Raw genomic sequence first — 17,121 nt, 5'->3', positions numbered from 1 at the left:
GTAGTTTTCTGGTGGCATCTTTAGGATTTTCTATGTATAGTATCATGTCATCTGCAAACAGTGACAGTTTGACTTCTTCTTTTCCAATTTGGATTCCTTTTATTTCTTTTTCTTCTCTGATTGCTGTGGCAAGGACTTCCAAAACTATGTTGAATAGGAGTGGCACGAGTGGACATCCTTGTCTTGTTCCTGATCTTAGAGGGAATGCTTGTGGTTTTTCACCATTGAGAATGATGTTTGCTGTGGGTTTGTCATATATGGCCTTTATTATGTTGAGGGAGGTTCCCTCTATGCCCACCTTCTGGGGAGTTTTTATCATAAATGGGTGTTGAATTTTGTCAAAAGCTTTTTCAGCATCTATTGAGATGATCATGTGGTTTGTATCCTTCCGTTTGTTAATATGGTGTATCACATTGATTCGTTTGCATATATTGAAGAATGCTTGCATTCCAGGGATAAACCCCACTTAATCATGGTGTATGATCCTTTTAATGTGTTGTTGGATTCTGTTGGCTAGTATTTTGTTGAGGATTTTTGCATCTAAATTCATCAGTGATATTGGTCTCTAGTTTTCTTTTTGTGTAGTATCTTTGTCTGGTTTTGGTATCAGGGTATGGTGGCCTCATAAAATGAGTTTGGGAGCATTCCTTCCTCTGCAATGTTTTGGAAGAGTTTGAGAAGGATGGGTGTTAGCTCTTCTCTAAATGGTTGATAAAATTCACCTGTGAATCCATCTGGTCTTGGACTTCTGTTTGTTGGGAGACATTTAATCACAGTTTCAATTTCATGACTTGTGATTGGTCTGTTCATAGTTTCTATGTCTTCCTGATTCAGTCTTGGAAGGTTATCGCTTTCTAAGAATCTGTCCATTTCACCCAGGTTGTCCATTTTATTGGCATATAGTTGCTTGTAGTAGTCTCTTATGGTGCTTTTTATTTCTGTGGTGTCCGTTGTAACGTCTCCTGTTTCATTTCTAATTTTATTGATTTGAGTCCTCTCCCTCTTTTTCTTGATGAGTCTTGCTAGAGGTTTATCAATTTTATTTATCTTCTCAAAGAACCAGCTTTCAGTTTTATTGATTTTTGCTATTGTTTTCTTTGTTTCTATTTCATTTATTTCTGCTCTGATCTTTATGATTTCTCTCCATCTACTCACTTTGGGTTTTGTTTGCTCTTCTTTCTTTAGTTGCTTTAGGTGTAAGGTTAGGTTGTTTATTTGAGATTTTTCTTGTTTCTTGAGGTAGGATTTTATTGCTATAAACTTCCCTCTTAGAACTGCCTTTGCTGCATCGCATAGGTTTTGGATTGTTGTGTTTTCATTGTCATTTGTCTCTAGGTATTTTTTGATTTGCTCTTTGATTTCTTCCGTGATCTGTTGGTTATTCAGTAGTGTATTGTTTAGCCTCCATGTGTTTGTGTTTTTTACAGTTTTTTTCCTGTAATTGATTTCTAATCTCATAGCGTTGTGCTCAGAAAAGGTGCTTGATATGATTTCAATTTTCTTGAATTTACCAAGGCTTGATTTATGACCCAAAATGTGATCTATCCTGGAGAATGTTCCATGTGCACTTGAGAAGAACATGTAATCTGCTGTTTTTGGATGGAATGTCCTATAGATATCTATTAAATCAAGCAGATTTATTGTGTTATTGAAAGCTTGTGTTTCCTTATTAATTTTCTGTGTGGATGATCTGTCCATTGGTGTAAGTGGGGTGTTAAAGTCTACTATGACTGTGTTACTGTCCATTTCCTCTTTCATAGTTGTTAGCATTTACCTTATATATTGAGGTGCTCCTATATTGGGTGCATATTTATTTATTTATTTATTTTTATAAATTTACTTATTTATTTATTTTATTGGTTGTGTTGGGTCTTCATTGCTGCACACAGGCTTTCTCTAGTTGCGGCGAGCGGGGCCTACTCTTCGTTGTGGTACGTGGGCTTCTCACTGCAGTGGCTTTCTTGTTGCAGAGCACAGGCTCTAGGTGCATAGGCTTCAGTAGTTGTGGCACATAGGCTCAATAGTTGTGGCGCACGGGCTTAGTTGCTCCGCGGCATGTAGGATCTTCCTGGGGCAGGGCTTGAACCCATGTCCCCTGCATTGGCTGGTGGATTCTTACCCACTGCGCCACCTAGGAATTCCAGGTGCATATATATTTATAATTGTTATCTCTTCTTCTTGGATTGATCCCTCAATCTTTATGTAGTGTCCTTTCTTGTCTCTTGTAACATTTTTTATTTTAAAGTCTATTTTATCTGATATGAGTATCACTACTCCAGCTTTCTTTTGATTTCCATTTGCATGGAATATCTTTTTCCATCCCCTCACTTTCCGTCTGTATGTGTGCCTAGGTCTGAAGTGGGTCTCTTGTAGACAGCATATATATGAGTCTTGTTTTTGTATCCATTCAGCCAGCCTGTGTCTTTTGGTTGGTGCATTTAGTCCATTTACATTCAAAGTAATTATTGATAAGTATGTTCCTATTACCATTTTTGTAATTGTTTTGTTTTTGTTTCTGTAGTTCCTTTCTTCTCTTATGTTTCCCACTTAGAGAAGTTCCTTTAACATTTGTTGTAGGGCTGGTTTGGTGGTGCTGAATTCTCTTAGCTGTTGCTTGTCTGTAAAGCTTTTGATTTCTCCATTGAATCTGAATGAGATCCTTGCTGGGTCGAGTATTCTTGGTTGTAGGTTCTTCCCTTTCATCACTTGAAATATATCATGCCAGTCCCTTGCAGAGTTTCTGCTGAGAAATCAGCTGTTAACCTGATGGGAGTTCCCTTGTATGTTATTTGTCATTTTACCCTTGTTGCTTTTAATAACTTTTCTCTGTCTTTAATTTTTGTCAATTTGACTACTATATGTCTTGGCATGTTTCTCCTGCTTGGGACTCTCTGAGCTTCCTGCACTTGGGTAGCTATTTCCTTTCCCATGTTAGGGAAGATTTCAACTAGAATCTCTTCCGGTATTTTCTCAGGTCCTTTCTCTCTCTCTTCTCCTTCTGGGACCCCTATAATGCAAATGTTGGTGTGTTTAACATTGTCCCAGAGGTCTCTTAGGCTGTCTTCAGTTCTTTTCATTCTTTTTTCTTTATTCTTTTCTGCATCAGTGATTATCACCATTCTGTCTTCCAGATCACTTATTCGTCCTTCTGCCTCAGTTAATCTGCTGTTGGTTCCTCCTAGTGTATTTTTCATTTCAGTTATTGTGTTGCATATCTCTGTTTGTTCTTTAATTCTTCGAGGTCTTTGGTAAACTTTTCAATCTTTGTATCCAGTCTTTTTTCAAAGTCCTGGATCATCTTCACCATCATTATTCTGAATTCTTTTTCCAGAAGAGTGCCTATCTCCTCTTCATTTAGTTGTTTTTCTGGCATTTTATCTTGTCCCTTCATCTGGTACAAAGTCTCTTGCCTTTTCAATTTCTCTGTCTTTCCGTGGCTGTGGTTTTCAGTTCCACAAGATGAAATACTGCTGATACTGCTTGATTCTGCTGTCTGTCCTCTTGTGGAAGAAGCTGTCTAGGAGGCTCATGGGTGCTTCCTGATGGGAGGGACTGATGGTGGGTTGGGCTGGGTGGGTGGAGCTCAGTAAAACTTTAATCTGATTTGGTGGGTGGAGCTCAGTGACACTTTAATCTGCTTGTCTACCAGTGGGTTGGGCTGTGTTCCCACCCTGGTGGTCGCTTGGCCTGAGGCGACCCAGCACTGGAGCTTACATTCTCTTGATATAGCTAATGGTGGACTCTGGAAGGGCTCACGCCAATGAGCACTTCTCAGAAACCCTGCTGCCAGTTCCCCTGTCTGCTCGGTGAGCCACAGCTGCCCCCCGCCTCTGCCGGCAACCCTCCAACACCAGCAGGTAGGTCTGGTTCAGTCTCCTATGGGGTCACTGCTCCTTACCCCTGGGTCCTGGTGAGCACACTTAATTGTGTGCCCTCCAAGAGTGGAGTCTCCGTTTCCCCCAGTCCTGTGGAGGTCCTGCAATCAAATCTGTCTGGCTTTCAAAGTCTGATTCTCTGGGAATTCCTCCTCCTGTTGCTGAACCCCCAGGTTAGGAAGCCTGACATGGGGCTCAGAACCCTCAGGACTTCTGTGGTATAACTGTTTTCCAGCTTGTGAGTCACCCACCCAGCATTTATGGGATTTGATTTTAACGCGATTGCGCGTTGTGGCTTCTCCTTTGTCTCTGGATGTGGGGTGGTTTTTTTTGGTGAGTTCCAGTGTTTTTATGTCAATGATTGTTCAGCAGTTAGTTGTAATTCCGGTGCTCTTGCAAGAGGGAGTGAGCGCATGTCCTCCTACTCCGCCATCTTGATTCTTCTCCTGTTACATTCTAATTGAAGTTGACATATAAGAAAAGTTTGTTTCTTTTTCAGATTATAAAAGTAATAAAGTACTGTAAATTTGGAAACTGAAGAGGCAAGTCACTCTGATCTCACCAACTTCTAGACAGCTATTAATTTGCTTTCTCTTAGGCTTTTTGTGAATTTTAGTTTTAATTTACTTGTATTTTTTGATTCTGGTAATTTCTTTTAACATCTTCATCACTTTTTCTATGTGTGTCATAATTTTCATAATCCTTTTAAGTATAATGTTACATATATATATAAATATATATATATATGCGCATATAAGTATATATTATAATTGTTTCTTTCTCCTCTCTTTGGACATTTAGGTGTTTGTACTTTTTTGATTCTTATATATAGCATTTCATGTTCTAGATTTAAATAATTAATTTTCACCATAAAGAACATTTAAGAATGGGAACAATACCCATGAAAATAAAATGTCCAAAAATGGAAGGAAATAGTTCTGTTAAGGTAAAAGTCTCTTAAGGACCAATGGTATCCACATATCCTTTCCTGCCCTGCTACCTGCATTCCCCACCCCACCACACACACATTCACATATACATACACGTATACATACACGCACAGAGAACTAAAACCTATTCAGTTATAGAATAAAGAAAAGTTTTTACAGGAAAGAGTCTTCTTTCATATTAATGTAAAGCCTTTGGCCTTTTTTTTTTTTTAATGCTCTAAATAGGTGTAGGGATTTCAGCCTTCTGGTTGCATAAAAGTCAGAGTTTGAGAAGAAGAATATTTTTATATTTACCTGCATAGCATAGTAGGTGATAGAGTGAGGAAAGAAATCCTCTAATGGTTAAAACAAATTTGAGGTGTATATGGAGAGCTATGCTTTATTTTTCCCCCCCATTTTGCCCATTTTTCATCATGTTCATTATCTTACTACTTTTTAGAAAGAAGAATCTAGTTTATTACAACTTTCTAAATCTCTCAAGAAACCACCTAGAGTAAAAACAGCAATTCAAAAACCTTTGAAGAGTGAGTCTTTGAATCCAGTTTCTTCTAAGGATGATGTGATTGAGAAAGGGTAGGTGCAGCTTTTTGTGTTCCAAGTGCTTTTTATGCAATGGTAAAATTTTTGAAGAATTTAAAATTTAAATAGGAATTGAAAATAGCACTTTCATTTTTTTACATGAGTTCTTATGTTTCAGTGATAGATATTAGAGGGTTACACTTCCATGCATACTCTAAATTAAGAGTAGAATTCCTGAGATTGTTAATTTTAAAGGGGTGGTGGCTATGATCTCTAGCTTCTCATGAGCTATACAATCAAAAGACATCTCTGAAAAGATTGCCCTTCAATTCTTTCTTTTCCCTGCTCCGTAATATTTCTCAAACTTGAGAACTCAAAATACTCTCAATAATATTGTACATATTTAATACAGTATGTTTTTAAAATTCATTTAGATTTGCCCAATTATTTATCCTTTTCCTTGTTCTTTATTTCAAATGGAATTATTTTGCTTCAGCCTGAAAAAATACCTTTTTAAAAAAATATTTATTTATTTATTTGTTTATTTATTGGCTGTATTGGGTCTTTGTTGCTGCATGTGGGCTTTCTCTAGTTGCAGCAAGTGGGGGCTACTCTTCGTTGGGCTGCATGGGCTTCTCACTGTGATGGCTTTTCTTGTTGTGGAACACGGGCACTAGGCGAGTGGGCTTCAGTAATTCTGGCACACGGGCTCAGTAGTTGTGGCTTGCAGGCTCTAGAGCGCAGGCTCAGTAGTTGTGGTGCATGGGCTTAGTTTCTCCATGGCATATGGCATCTTCTCGGAGCAGGGATCAAACCCATATCCCCTGCATTGGCAGGTGGATTCTTAACCACTGTGCTACCAGGGAAGTCCAAAAAAATACCCTTTTGTATTAACTTTGGCATGGGGTCTGGTCTGCTGGTGGATAATTATTCGTTCAATGATTTATTACTTCACTTTTATTCTTTTTTATTGAGATAAAATTTACCTATCATAAAATTCATCATTTTAATCATGTTCAGGTGTACAGCTCAGTGATTTTTAGTTCTCAAAGTTGTGAAACCATCACCAGTATATAATTCTAAAACAACTCATCACCCAAAAAAGAAGCTCTGTCTCATTAGCAGTCACTTTTCATTCTTCCCTCCCCAAGCCCTGGTAACCACTCATCTACTCTCTGTACCTTTCTTTTCAAAGAAAAATAGAGGGAAGGGTTCAGTAACCAAGGCAATGAGGCTATCTTGGACAAGAGATAGGACACTTCTTCCTGAGACAGGAAGAAGTACAAATGGGTATAGGTGAATATATTTGTTGATAGATAAATTTGAAATTCTTTCAGTGCAAATAACAGAAAAGTTGAATAACAATGGCTTAGACAAATTGGACTTATTTTTTTCACAGAACAACAAATCTGAGTGTAGGCAACTGCCAGTATTGGTTCACCAGATCAGAAGTATTGAATATTAGGGCCTAAATCTTTGTAATGCTCTTGGCCATTCCCTTATAGTCAGTGGTGTTACAGCTCCTGACTCAGGCTTTCAAATCATAAAGAAGAAGGAGGGGCAATATGCATTAATTCTCTCCCTGTAGTCAGGAAAGCAGACTTTCATAGATGCTCCCCAGCAGAGTTCATTTTATACCTTGTTAGTCACAACTGTGTTACATGACTACCCCCCACCCCCCACATTCTTCCTAAGTGCATATTTAGCTTTTTTAGTATTTCAGTGATGCTGGTGATAGAATCATGTCACCAGAAATGGGTGTTGAGTTAGCCAGTCAATTAACAGTGTCTGCTACATGGGGGAGGGGAAACTGAAGCATGTTGTACCTACATTTTGTCTGAGAAGAACCTGCAGAGTAATCTGCTGGTGGGTTGGAGTGGAGGAGGACGGGTGAGTTGGAACAGACACATGTTCTGAAGCTGGAAAATGAGGTTTGGAATAACTGCAGTGTGGGCTGTGGGAGAGGGAGCTGGATGAGAAAAAATAGAAAGATAATGTCCAAAGTCATTAGTCTAACTCCAGAGTCTTCCATCATCTCCTCTCAAACTACCACATATAAACTGTTATGCATCCCACTTGTTATGAGGATTAAATATGATCATATGAATTATATTTGGCACAGTGTTTGGTATGCAGTTTAGCTCTTAGTGTTCTCTTGCCCTAAGAAAATTAGTTGACTTGCTGCATTTTAAACAAGACTTTCCTTACTTACCTTCATATATTGTTCACTATTCTCCCCATGTGAAGAACCCCTCTAAAGACACACACACACACACACACACACACACACACACGCACACACACAGAATATATATCTTCTACGCATTATTCAGGAAAAATCTCATTTCTGTAATTAATAAGATAGCTCTAAGGGACTTCTCATTCTTACACGCCCATCATCTTATTATCCATCCCAGACATTTGGCATCTGTGATATGTTCATGAATTCATTCAGCCAGAAGTTATTTTTTTTCAAATTCTTTGGTGATTTTTATCTTTATTTTTAATTTTTAAAAATTAATTAATTGATTAATTTTATTTTTTGGCTGTGTTGGGTCTTTGTTGCCGCACGCAGGCTTTCTCTAGTTGCAGCGATTGGGGGCTACTCTTCATTGCAGTGTGTGGGCTTCTCATTGCGGTGGCTTCTCTTGTTACAGAGCACGGGCTCTAGGCACATAGGCTTCAGTAGTTACAGCATGGGGGCTCAGTGGCTGTGGCTTGCAGGCTCTAAAGCACAGGCTCAGTAGTTGTGGCACACGGGCTTAGTTGCTCCCATATTCGCACGTGGCATATGGGATCTTCCTGGACCAGGGATTGAACCTGTGTCCCCTGCACTGCAGGTGGATTCTTAACCACCACACCACCAGGGAAGTCCCAGTTATTTTATGGAGAGTTGTCTCTTGGTATGACTACACCTCATTTTCTCAGCTGCCTTTTGAGGGCTGGACCTGATGCTTATACTTTTGTTTTGTTTTTCTAACTCTCACAATGCTTAGAAGCACTCCTAAGATTTGGTGCATGTATACCAAAAGTGCTCAAAATATTTGTTGATCAGTTAGTTCTCATCCCTATAATTTAGGTCAAGGCACATGTCAGAAAGCAGTAAAGTTATTCGTTTAACATCTTTTACTGACATTTCTGAATGTCTGAAGCCCCAGCTGGATAGAAGATATACTTATACAGAAGAACCTTTGGTAAGTATTTTGAGAACTGAGTAATTTGATTCTTCTTTTAAACTAATCAATGTCCTCTGATTTTAGATAATTTTTATTGATTTACCATAATAATTTTTTTCTTTACTAAATGAAGATTTATTTTTTCCTTGCAATAATTTTATATAAAATTGCAATAATTTTATATAAAATTATTTATACAAAACCTTTCTATTTCCTTTTGTAGTACCATGTTGCTGTATACTCCATTGATTACTGTTTTCAAAAACAGCTATGTTCTGATTTTGGTATCACACCTCAGACACAAAATAAGACCCTCTAGGATTTTTATTAAATTTTTAACATTTTATAAAAAATAATATTCGATGTTATATTTTGAAAGGTTAGAATTTTTATACAGCAGCGTATTTCCAGACTGTGGTTACCTTGATAGTGTGAATTTAACACACCAGTTCTAAATGAAAATTTCACATTCTCTAGCAATTATATTTTAGGTAGAAACCTAGGTAGTCCTAATATGGTCTGAACATTTAGGTATAATTTTGTACTATTTATTTTATTCTAAGCAAACAGTTCTTTTCTTCTATTTAGTGTTTTTTCCTACCCAAATAATGATTTTTTAATTTTGACATGCCAGTGGTTAAACATCATAAAAACATTAAATTTTCACCTCAGAATTTGTTTAGTAGGGGGATAAAGGGAGAGGTAGAGAGACACTAAAACAGAGAGCAAGAACCTGACTTAAACCCTAAATCATCCATTCCACAGTTATATTAAGGTTACAAAGAAGTCCGGGTTTCTCGCAACAAATAGCAAAGAGCTCATGTGAATAGTGGATGCCCTTTCTTATTCTAGAGTTACTCTTGTGCTTGGAGAAATAGCCAGCTTTCTGTGTAAAAAACGATTTTAGGCTTGCCAGCACTGTTGGCAGAGAAGCCCATAAATAGCAGTTTTATGAGAACTTATACTGCCATTTACACACCGAAGGCCATGACCTGTATAGGGTGAGACTGTCCAAAGAGGGACCCCATAAGGACAGTTAATGAGCAGCACTGAGAGGCCTTGAAGATATTTCTTTTTATAACTCTCTTGTAGCTCTTATAGCAGCAACTCAAGGCTAAAATAACAGTAAATATGTAGGAAAGAGGCCACCAACAGAGATTTGGAAGACTCCTAAAGTGGTATCACTGCGCCTGAAATGTGAAAATAGTTGAGGCTGGGAAGTCAATTTAACATTAAGTTTGAAATCAGATTGGTTTATAATAGAATGAACTCTGCTGCTATAGTTGGCTCCATAAATGAATCTTGTGCGACAGTCAGATGCAAACATACTGCATTAATTATATATATGGTACAAAAATAAAATAAAATAGTCCAGTGGGGAAATGACAGCCTGGCACAATTTATGAAACCCTGTTGTACAATGCCATAAAAAAATTACAGTGTTTCTGGGTGGATAATATACTTCTGTTTTGTTATCTAGATTAAAACCATGGCAGATGGTGCCTTGGGAGGATTTGACATGGAAAATTTATTGCAATCTTTGTATGTAGAAAATAGAGCTGGATTCTTCTTTACTAAATTCTGTGAGAACTCAGGGAACAAGGTAGGAGATAATTATTTTAAATCTAATTTTATACTCTTATTTCATTTATAATGAGAGATTGAAATAATTTAATGCTCAAGTAATTATATTTGATGTTAAAATTCCCATCTCCTCTGGTAAGAAATTTCATGCTAAATATTTAGTAAAATTTAAAATATCTTAATTATAATTCTCTTTGGTTCACTATCCTACTAAAATTACAAAGAAGAGTAAAATATAGATAAACAAGGGTTGACTTGCATTATTAACAATAGATTATAACTTTCATATAACTTTGTTTCAACGTAATATATATTAACTTCAGTGGTGATTTCTATCAATCCTTTAATTTTTATTTTTAATAAATCTAACAATTACAGTTGTGATGAATAGTGACAAACTTATTTCCAGGTTGTTTGTTTGTTTGTTTTTTAGTTGTCACAAACAGTCTTTATTTTGCTCAAATGAAAACTATTTCACTAGCTCTATTATTTAGAGTAGTGTTTGCTTCTGGGATAATATACATTTGCCCATAGAGATCAAAATACCTTCAGATTTTGGTTTCATACAAGAGATACATGATTATTTTTTAATTATTAACTAGAACACTTACTGTTTTACTGACCAATTATGTGAGAAACATATATGGAAAGATATAATGATCTAGTGACAATACCAATAAATATTTTGTATGTTGCCAGTTTGTGATAGAAGATAAAATCATCTTAAATTGAACCTGATTTATAGTAACACCAAGGAGCTAAACAATTATTTTTATTTGAAATTAGAAATTTGTAGGGCTTTAATAATTGGGTGGTAATGATTTATGTACTTTTTCCATCTGCAGTTGTGGAAGAACAGTGTGTACTTTTGGTTTGACCTACAAGCTTATCATCAGCTTTTCTACCAAGAAACACTTCACCCTTTTAAAGTATGCAAGCAAGCTCAAGTAAGTGGTAAATAATGTTGGTTCAATGTGAAGCTCAAAGTACACAGCAATGAAAAGTTGTGTGCAGCCTCAAACAGGAGAAATCTGGGAGTGTGGGCGAAAAGGCAGCAGTTAAGTTGTTGCCATTGAATTACTTTATTTAAATGTCAATAGAATATTGTTTTATAATCTGATTTGCTGGGTTCTCAGCTTTACCTGTTTTATTTGGTTTGCCTTATTTTCTTTTTGCTGCCGATTAATTGTTCTTCCAGTAAAGGACAGCTTATCTTTTTTTTCTAATTTATGCCTTTTGGGATTGGTTGTGAGTGATTTAAAAGAGAACCCTGGGAGAGGACTTGTAATGAATCATTGAAGTGATTGGGAGCAGAGGCCGTGAGCAAAGCTGTTCTCTGAGCTTCCGGCAGCAATCAGCTGTTGGAAATACTTAGGCTGTTGGCTTGTCTAAAGAGGGGGAAAGAATATTGACTGATTCCGTGTGGCATAGGCCCTGTGTCATCACCTGGGCGTCTGTGCTACACGCCATGTAAGACAGATAATCAGACTTGGAGGAAAGAACATCTTAAGCCCTCTCCAAAGCAAAAGAGAAGATGAAGCACAGAGGATTCTCTGCAGAGAGAGAAAGAGAGAGAGAGAGAGAGTAGCCATTTTTTGAGGGGAGAAGGAAAGGGAATAGAATTATGACTGAAGCTAACTTCTCAGTTTTTCTTCTTAGGCTCTCCTGATCTTTTATGGAGTGAGGTCATCAAGCCTAGAAAACTGCTAATCACTTCTATATCTGTTGACCACTTACGTGGTTCTTATAATCTGAAATAACTCCATTCCAGGGGACCTTTCCCTGAACAATGCCGAGGAGATTAGCTTCGTCATATTGTTTATTATATTATTATAATCTTATTCAGGACATCAGAGAGTACTACTAGGTATTTGTTGTTACCTCCACCACCCTGACTTTGGCATTAATAACTATTATATGTTTTATAAATCAGCTGACAGAGCTTTGTACTTTTTAGCATGAGAATTAGGGCTTCGGGTCCTACAGAGCCCAGATGTGGCCCCATGAAATCATGACATTATATCTCTAATTTGCCAGTACCATTTTCTGAGACCACACAGTTGGCTCTTCTGCTTGTTAATCCTTGACCTGTAATTCTCTACTTATCCTTCTTCCCTTAACTTATTGCTTCTGACTGCTAAAGTGCCACCCATTATTTTTATTATGTTTTCACTGCTGCAAGGTTTACTCCTCCAGAAATCTTCAGCAGCTCAGTTAAGTAGGTTTCTTTGTTGCTGTTGTAATCACATTATTTCCATGTACTTGTAAAAGTGGAAATTCTATTTAAGCTTGGTACACGTTAATTCTCTGTAATGGTGTTCAACTAGCTACAAATTATTGTGAAACAAGATACACTCAAATTTTGGTTATTCTGAGATGGATTATTCTGATTTGGGATTATCGAGGCCTGTAAATTTTCTATCCTTCCCTAGCTTCTCTTTTGAGGAGTCAAAACAGAGTGGGGGAAGGGGAGCGATGGAGACATTGGTTTTAGTTTAATCAGGGGAAATAAAAGGAGCAAATCGTGTGATCTTTTTGACTTGCTTTTTGTATCCATGGTTATTCTATTTTTCGGTTAGTGGAACAGTTGTCTAAATTGGTTTAGGTTTTAATTATCTGAGATTTCTGTGCCTCCAGATGCAAGAATTGCTTCTAGTACCATGATCCTATAGATTTGTTTCACAGTATGAAACACTATTGGTTTCTTTAAAATAGAAATGCTGTATAGCTTCCTTCAGGGTAGATTTGCAATACTGATCTTTGGATTGATCATGCCAATGGCAGAATATAATCAGCTGGCACTGTGTTAAAGTTGCTGTGAACTTGATTTTTGTATTGTTTTTATACATCTGATGAGCTGCATAGTAGGAGAACAAGAGGTGATTATAAAAGACATATGCTTTTCTGTATGCTGGTCGACAAATTACATACCTTGAAGTTTTATTACCTCAAGAAGTATTGCAGAAATATCTGTAGGCAGACCAAATGAGAGGTCAGTGACAGTGATTTAACATGACTAACTGTGGTCCAAGAGTTTGAACTACAGTCTTGGGCACATCCTGAAGGTTTCATTGCACAGCTTCAAGACAGAATCATTCAGTTAGAAACCAAATGAAATGTTCTTGGCAAGGAGGAAGGGAATCACCATCAGAGTGGAGAGATACAGTCTTTGATTGTAGCAACAATTTGCCAGGAGACCATTTATCGCTGCCAAGATTTGGAGCCGAGATTGCTGCCACCAATAGTCCTACTGCTTTTTAAACATTACGTTCTTGCTTCAGTGATACACCACTACAATAGAATGAAGTGGATCTGGGTACCACTGTCTTTTGTAACTTCTTCCATCTTTGTAGAAATCTTTCAAACAAACTGTATCCCAACAAAGACTATACATTTAGAATTTACCACTCTCCATAGCATATACATGGAGGTTTTTAAAAAATTAGTAAATGTGTATGATGCATAAGTATTATACATGTTTACACACATACACATAAACATGTTCAAAATAAAAAATCAATGGGAAGGAGGAAGAGAGAAAAAAACAGTAAAAATTAGAGCCTAGGAGAAAAATTATGTGCAGAATGTAGGAACTGATGAGTAGAGAGAGTAGATAAGAGTGAAATAGAAGTGAGGAGTAAGAGGATTGCTAGGTAAATCCACAGCACTTTTATCACAGTGTTATTTAATATAAAGAAATTCTTGCAGCAATATGAGATTTTTGCCTTATTGAACATCAGGGTAACATTTTTTTATTGAAGTATAGTTTATAATGTTTCAGGTATACAACAATGATTCAGAATATACATATATATTAATTTTGTTTTATACCCACCAGGTGGTCTTAACTATTTTTTTAAGCTCTTTATTGGAATATAATTGCTTTACACTCTTGTACCAGTTTTTGAGGTACACCAAAGTGAATCAGCTGTATTTATACATATATCCCCATATCCCCTCCCTCCCGCAACTCCCTCCCACCCTTCTTGTCCTGGCCCTCTAAAGCATCAATCGAGTTGATCTCCCTTTGTTATACAGCACCTTCCCACTAGCTATGTATTTTACATTTAGTAGTATATCTATGTCAATGCTACTCTCTCACTTCATCCCAGCTTCCCCTTCGCCCCCCACCCCCCACCCCAGCCCCGTGTCCTCAAGTCCATTCTCCACATCTGCATCTGCATTCTTGCCCTGTCACTGGGTTCATCAGTACCATTTCTTCAGATTCCATATATATGAGTTAGCATACGGTATTTGTTTTTCTCTTTCTGGCTTACTTCTCTCTGTATGACAGACTCTAGGTCTATCCACCTCATTACATATAGTTCCATTTCATTCCTTTTTATGGCTGAGTAATATTCCATTGTATATATGTGCCACATCTTCTTTATCCATTCGTCTGTTGAAGGGCATTTAGGTTGCTTCCATGTCCTGGCTATTGTAAATAGTGCTGCAATGAACATTATGGTACATGTTGCTTTTTGGATTATGCTTTTCTCTGGGTATGTGCTCAGCAGTGGGGTTACTGGGTCATATGGTAGTTCCATTTTTAGTATTTTAAGGAAGCTCCAAACTGTTTTCCATAGTGGCTGTACCAGCTTACATTCCCACCAACAAGGCAGGAGAGTTCCCTTTTCTCCACATCCTCTCCAACATTTATTGTTTCTAGATGTTTTGATGATGGCCACTCTGAGTGGTGTGGGATGATACCTCATTGTGGCTTTGACTTGCATTTCTCTAATGATTAGTAATCTTGAGCATCTTTTCATGTGTTTGTTAGCCATCTGCATGTCTTCTTTGGAGAAATGTCTATTTGTGGATTGGGTTATTTGCTTTTGTGGTATTAAGCTGCATGAGCTGCTTGTATATTTTGGAGATTAATCCTTTGTCCGTTGCTTCGTTGGCAAGTATTTTCTCCCATTCTGAGGGTTGTCTTCTTGTCTTGTTTATGGTTTCTTTTGCTGTGAAAAAGCTTTTAAGTTTCATGAGGTCCCATTTGTTTATTCTTGATTTTATATCCATTATTCTAGGAGGTGGGTCCAAAAGGATCTCGCTTTGATGGATGTCATAGAGTGTTCTGCCTGTGTTTTCCTCTAGGAGTTTTATAGTGTCTGGCCTTACATGTAGGTCTTGAATCCATTTGGAGTTTATGTTTGTGTATGGTGTTAGGAAGTGTTCTAATGTCATTCTTTTACATGTTGCTGTCCAATTTTCCCAGCACCACTTATTGAAGAGGCTGTCTTTCTTCCATTGTATATTCTTGCCTCCTTTGTCAAAGATAAGGTGCCCATATGTGTGTGGGTTTACCTCTGGGTTCTCTATTGTGTTCCATTGATCTTCCTTTCTGTTTTTGTGCCAGTACCATACTGTCTTGATCACTGTGGCCTTGTAGTATAGTTTGAAGTCAGGAAGCCTAATTCCACCAACTCCATTTTTCCTTCTCAATATTGCTTTGGCTATTCGGGGTCTTTTGTGTTTCCATACACATTGTAAGATTTCTTGTTCTAGTTCTGTGAAAAATGCCATTGGTAATTTGATAGGGATTGCACTGAATCTGTAAATTGCTTTCAGTAGTACAGTCATTTTCACAGTGTTAATTCTTCCAATCCAAGAACATGGTGTGTCCCTCCATCTGTTTGTATCGTCTTTGATTTCTTTCATCAGTGTCTTATAGTTTTCTGCATCCAGGTCTTTTGCCTCCTTAGGCAGGTTTATTCCTAGGTATTTTATTCTTTTTGTTGCATTGGTGAATGGAATTGTTTCCTTAATTTCTCTTTCTGCTCTTTTGTTGTTAGTGTGCAGCAATACAAGAGATTTCTATGCATTAATTTTGTATCCTGCTACTTTACTAAATTCATCAATTAGTGCTAGCAGTTTTCTGTTAGAATCTTTAGGGTTTTCTATGTATAATATCATGTCATCTGCAGAGAGTGACAGTTTGACTTCTTCTTTTCCAATTTGGATTCCTTTTATTTCATTTTCCTCTCTGATTGCTGTGGCTAAAACTTCCAAAACTCTGTTGAATAATAATGGTGAGAGTGGGCACCCTTGTCTTGTTCCTGTCCTTAGAGGGAATGCTTTCAGTTTTTCACCATTGAGAACGATGTTGGCTGTTGGTTTCTCATATATGGCTTTTATGATGTTGAGGTAATTTCCTTCTATGCCCATTTTCTGGAGAGTTTTTATCATAAATGGATGTTGAATTTTGTCAAAAGCTTTTTCCGTGTCTATTGAGATAATCATGTGGTTTTTATCCTTCAATTTGTTAATATGATGTATCACATTGATTGATTTGCGTATATTGAAGAATCCTTGCGTTCCTGGGATAAACCCCACTTGATCATAGTGTATGATCTTTTTAATGTGCTGTTGGATTCTGTTAGCTAGTATTTTGTTGAGGATTTTTGCATCTATACTCATCAGTGATATTGGCCTGTTATGTTCTTTTCTTGTGACATCTTTGCCTGGTTTTGGTATCAGGGTGATGGTAGCCTCGTAGAATGAGTTTGGAAGTGTTCCTCCTTTTGCTATGTTTTGGAAGAGTTTGAGAAGGATAGGTGTTAGCTCTTCTCTAAATGTTTGATAGAATTCACCTGTGAAGCCATCTGGTCCTTGGCTTTAGTGTGTTGGGGGATTTTTAATCACTGTCTCAATTTCCATCCTTGTGATTGGTCTGTTCATATTTTCTATTTCTCCCTGTTTCCGTCTTGGAGGATTGTATTTTTCTAAGAATGTATCCATTTCTTCCAGGTTATCCAATTTATTGGCATAGAGTTGCTTGTAGTAGTTTTCTCATGATCTTTTGTATTTCTATGGTGTCCATTGTTGCTTCTCCTTTTTCATTTCTAATTCTGTTGATTTGCATCGTCTCCCTTTTTTTCTTGATGAGTCTGGCTAATGGTTTCTCAATCTTATTTATCTTCTCAAAGAACCAGCTTTTAATTTTATTGATCTCTGCTCTTTTTTTCCATTTCTTTTTCAATTATTTCTGATCTGATCTTTATGATTTCTTTCCTT

At 37.2% G+C, this 17,121-nt stretch overlaps 1 protein-coding gene across 1 annotated transcript in view; it reads left to right on the top strand.

Annotated features, from left to right (window-relative positions):
* Window positions 1-17,121, top strand: part of RGS22 (regulator of G protein signaling 22) — a 179,192-nt gene that overhangs the window by 71,709 nt on the left and 90,362 nt on the right. The window contains exons 11-14 of the mRNA XM_057735472.1: window positions 5,265-5,398; window positions 8,424-8,538; window positions 10,001-10,123; window positions 10,950-11,051. Coding sequence (XP_057591455.1) covers window positions 5,265-5,398; window positions 8,424-8,538; window positions 10,001-10,123; window positions 10,950-11,051 — 474 coding nt within the window. The remainder of the gene's footprint in view (window positions 1-5,264; window positions 5,399-8,423; window positions 8,539-10,000; window positions 10,124-10,949; window positions 11,052-17,121) is intronic.

The sequence above is a fragment of the Hippopotamus amphibius genome, chromosome 5 (assembly GCF_030028045.1).
Source record: "Hippopotamus amphibius kiboko isolate mHipAmp2 chromosome 5, mHipAmp2.hap2, whole genome shotgun sequence".
NCBI classification, from domain to species: Eukaryota; Metazoa; Chordata; class Mammalia; order Artiodactyla; family Hippopotamidae; genus Hippopotamus; species Hippopotamus amphibius.
This window is presented reverse-complemented; position numbering and strand designations above follow the sequence as displayed.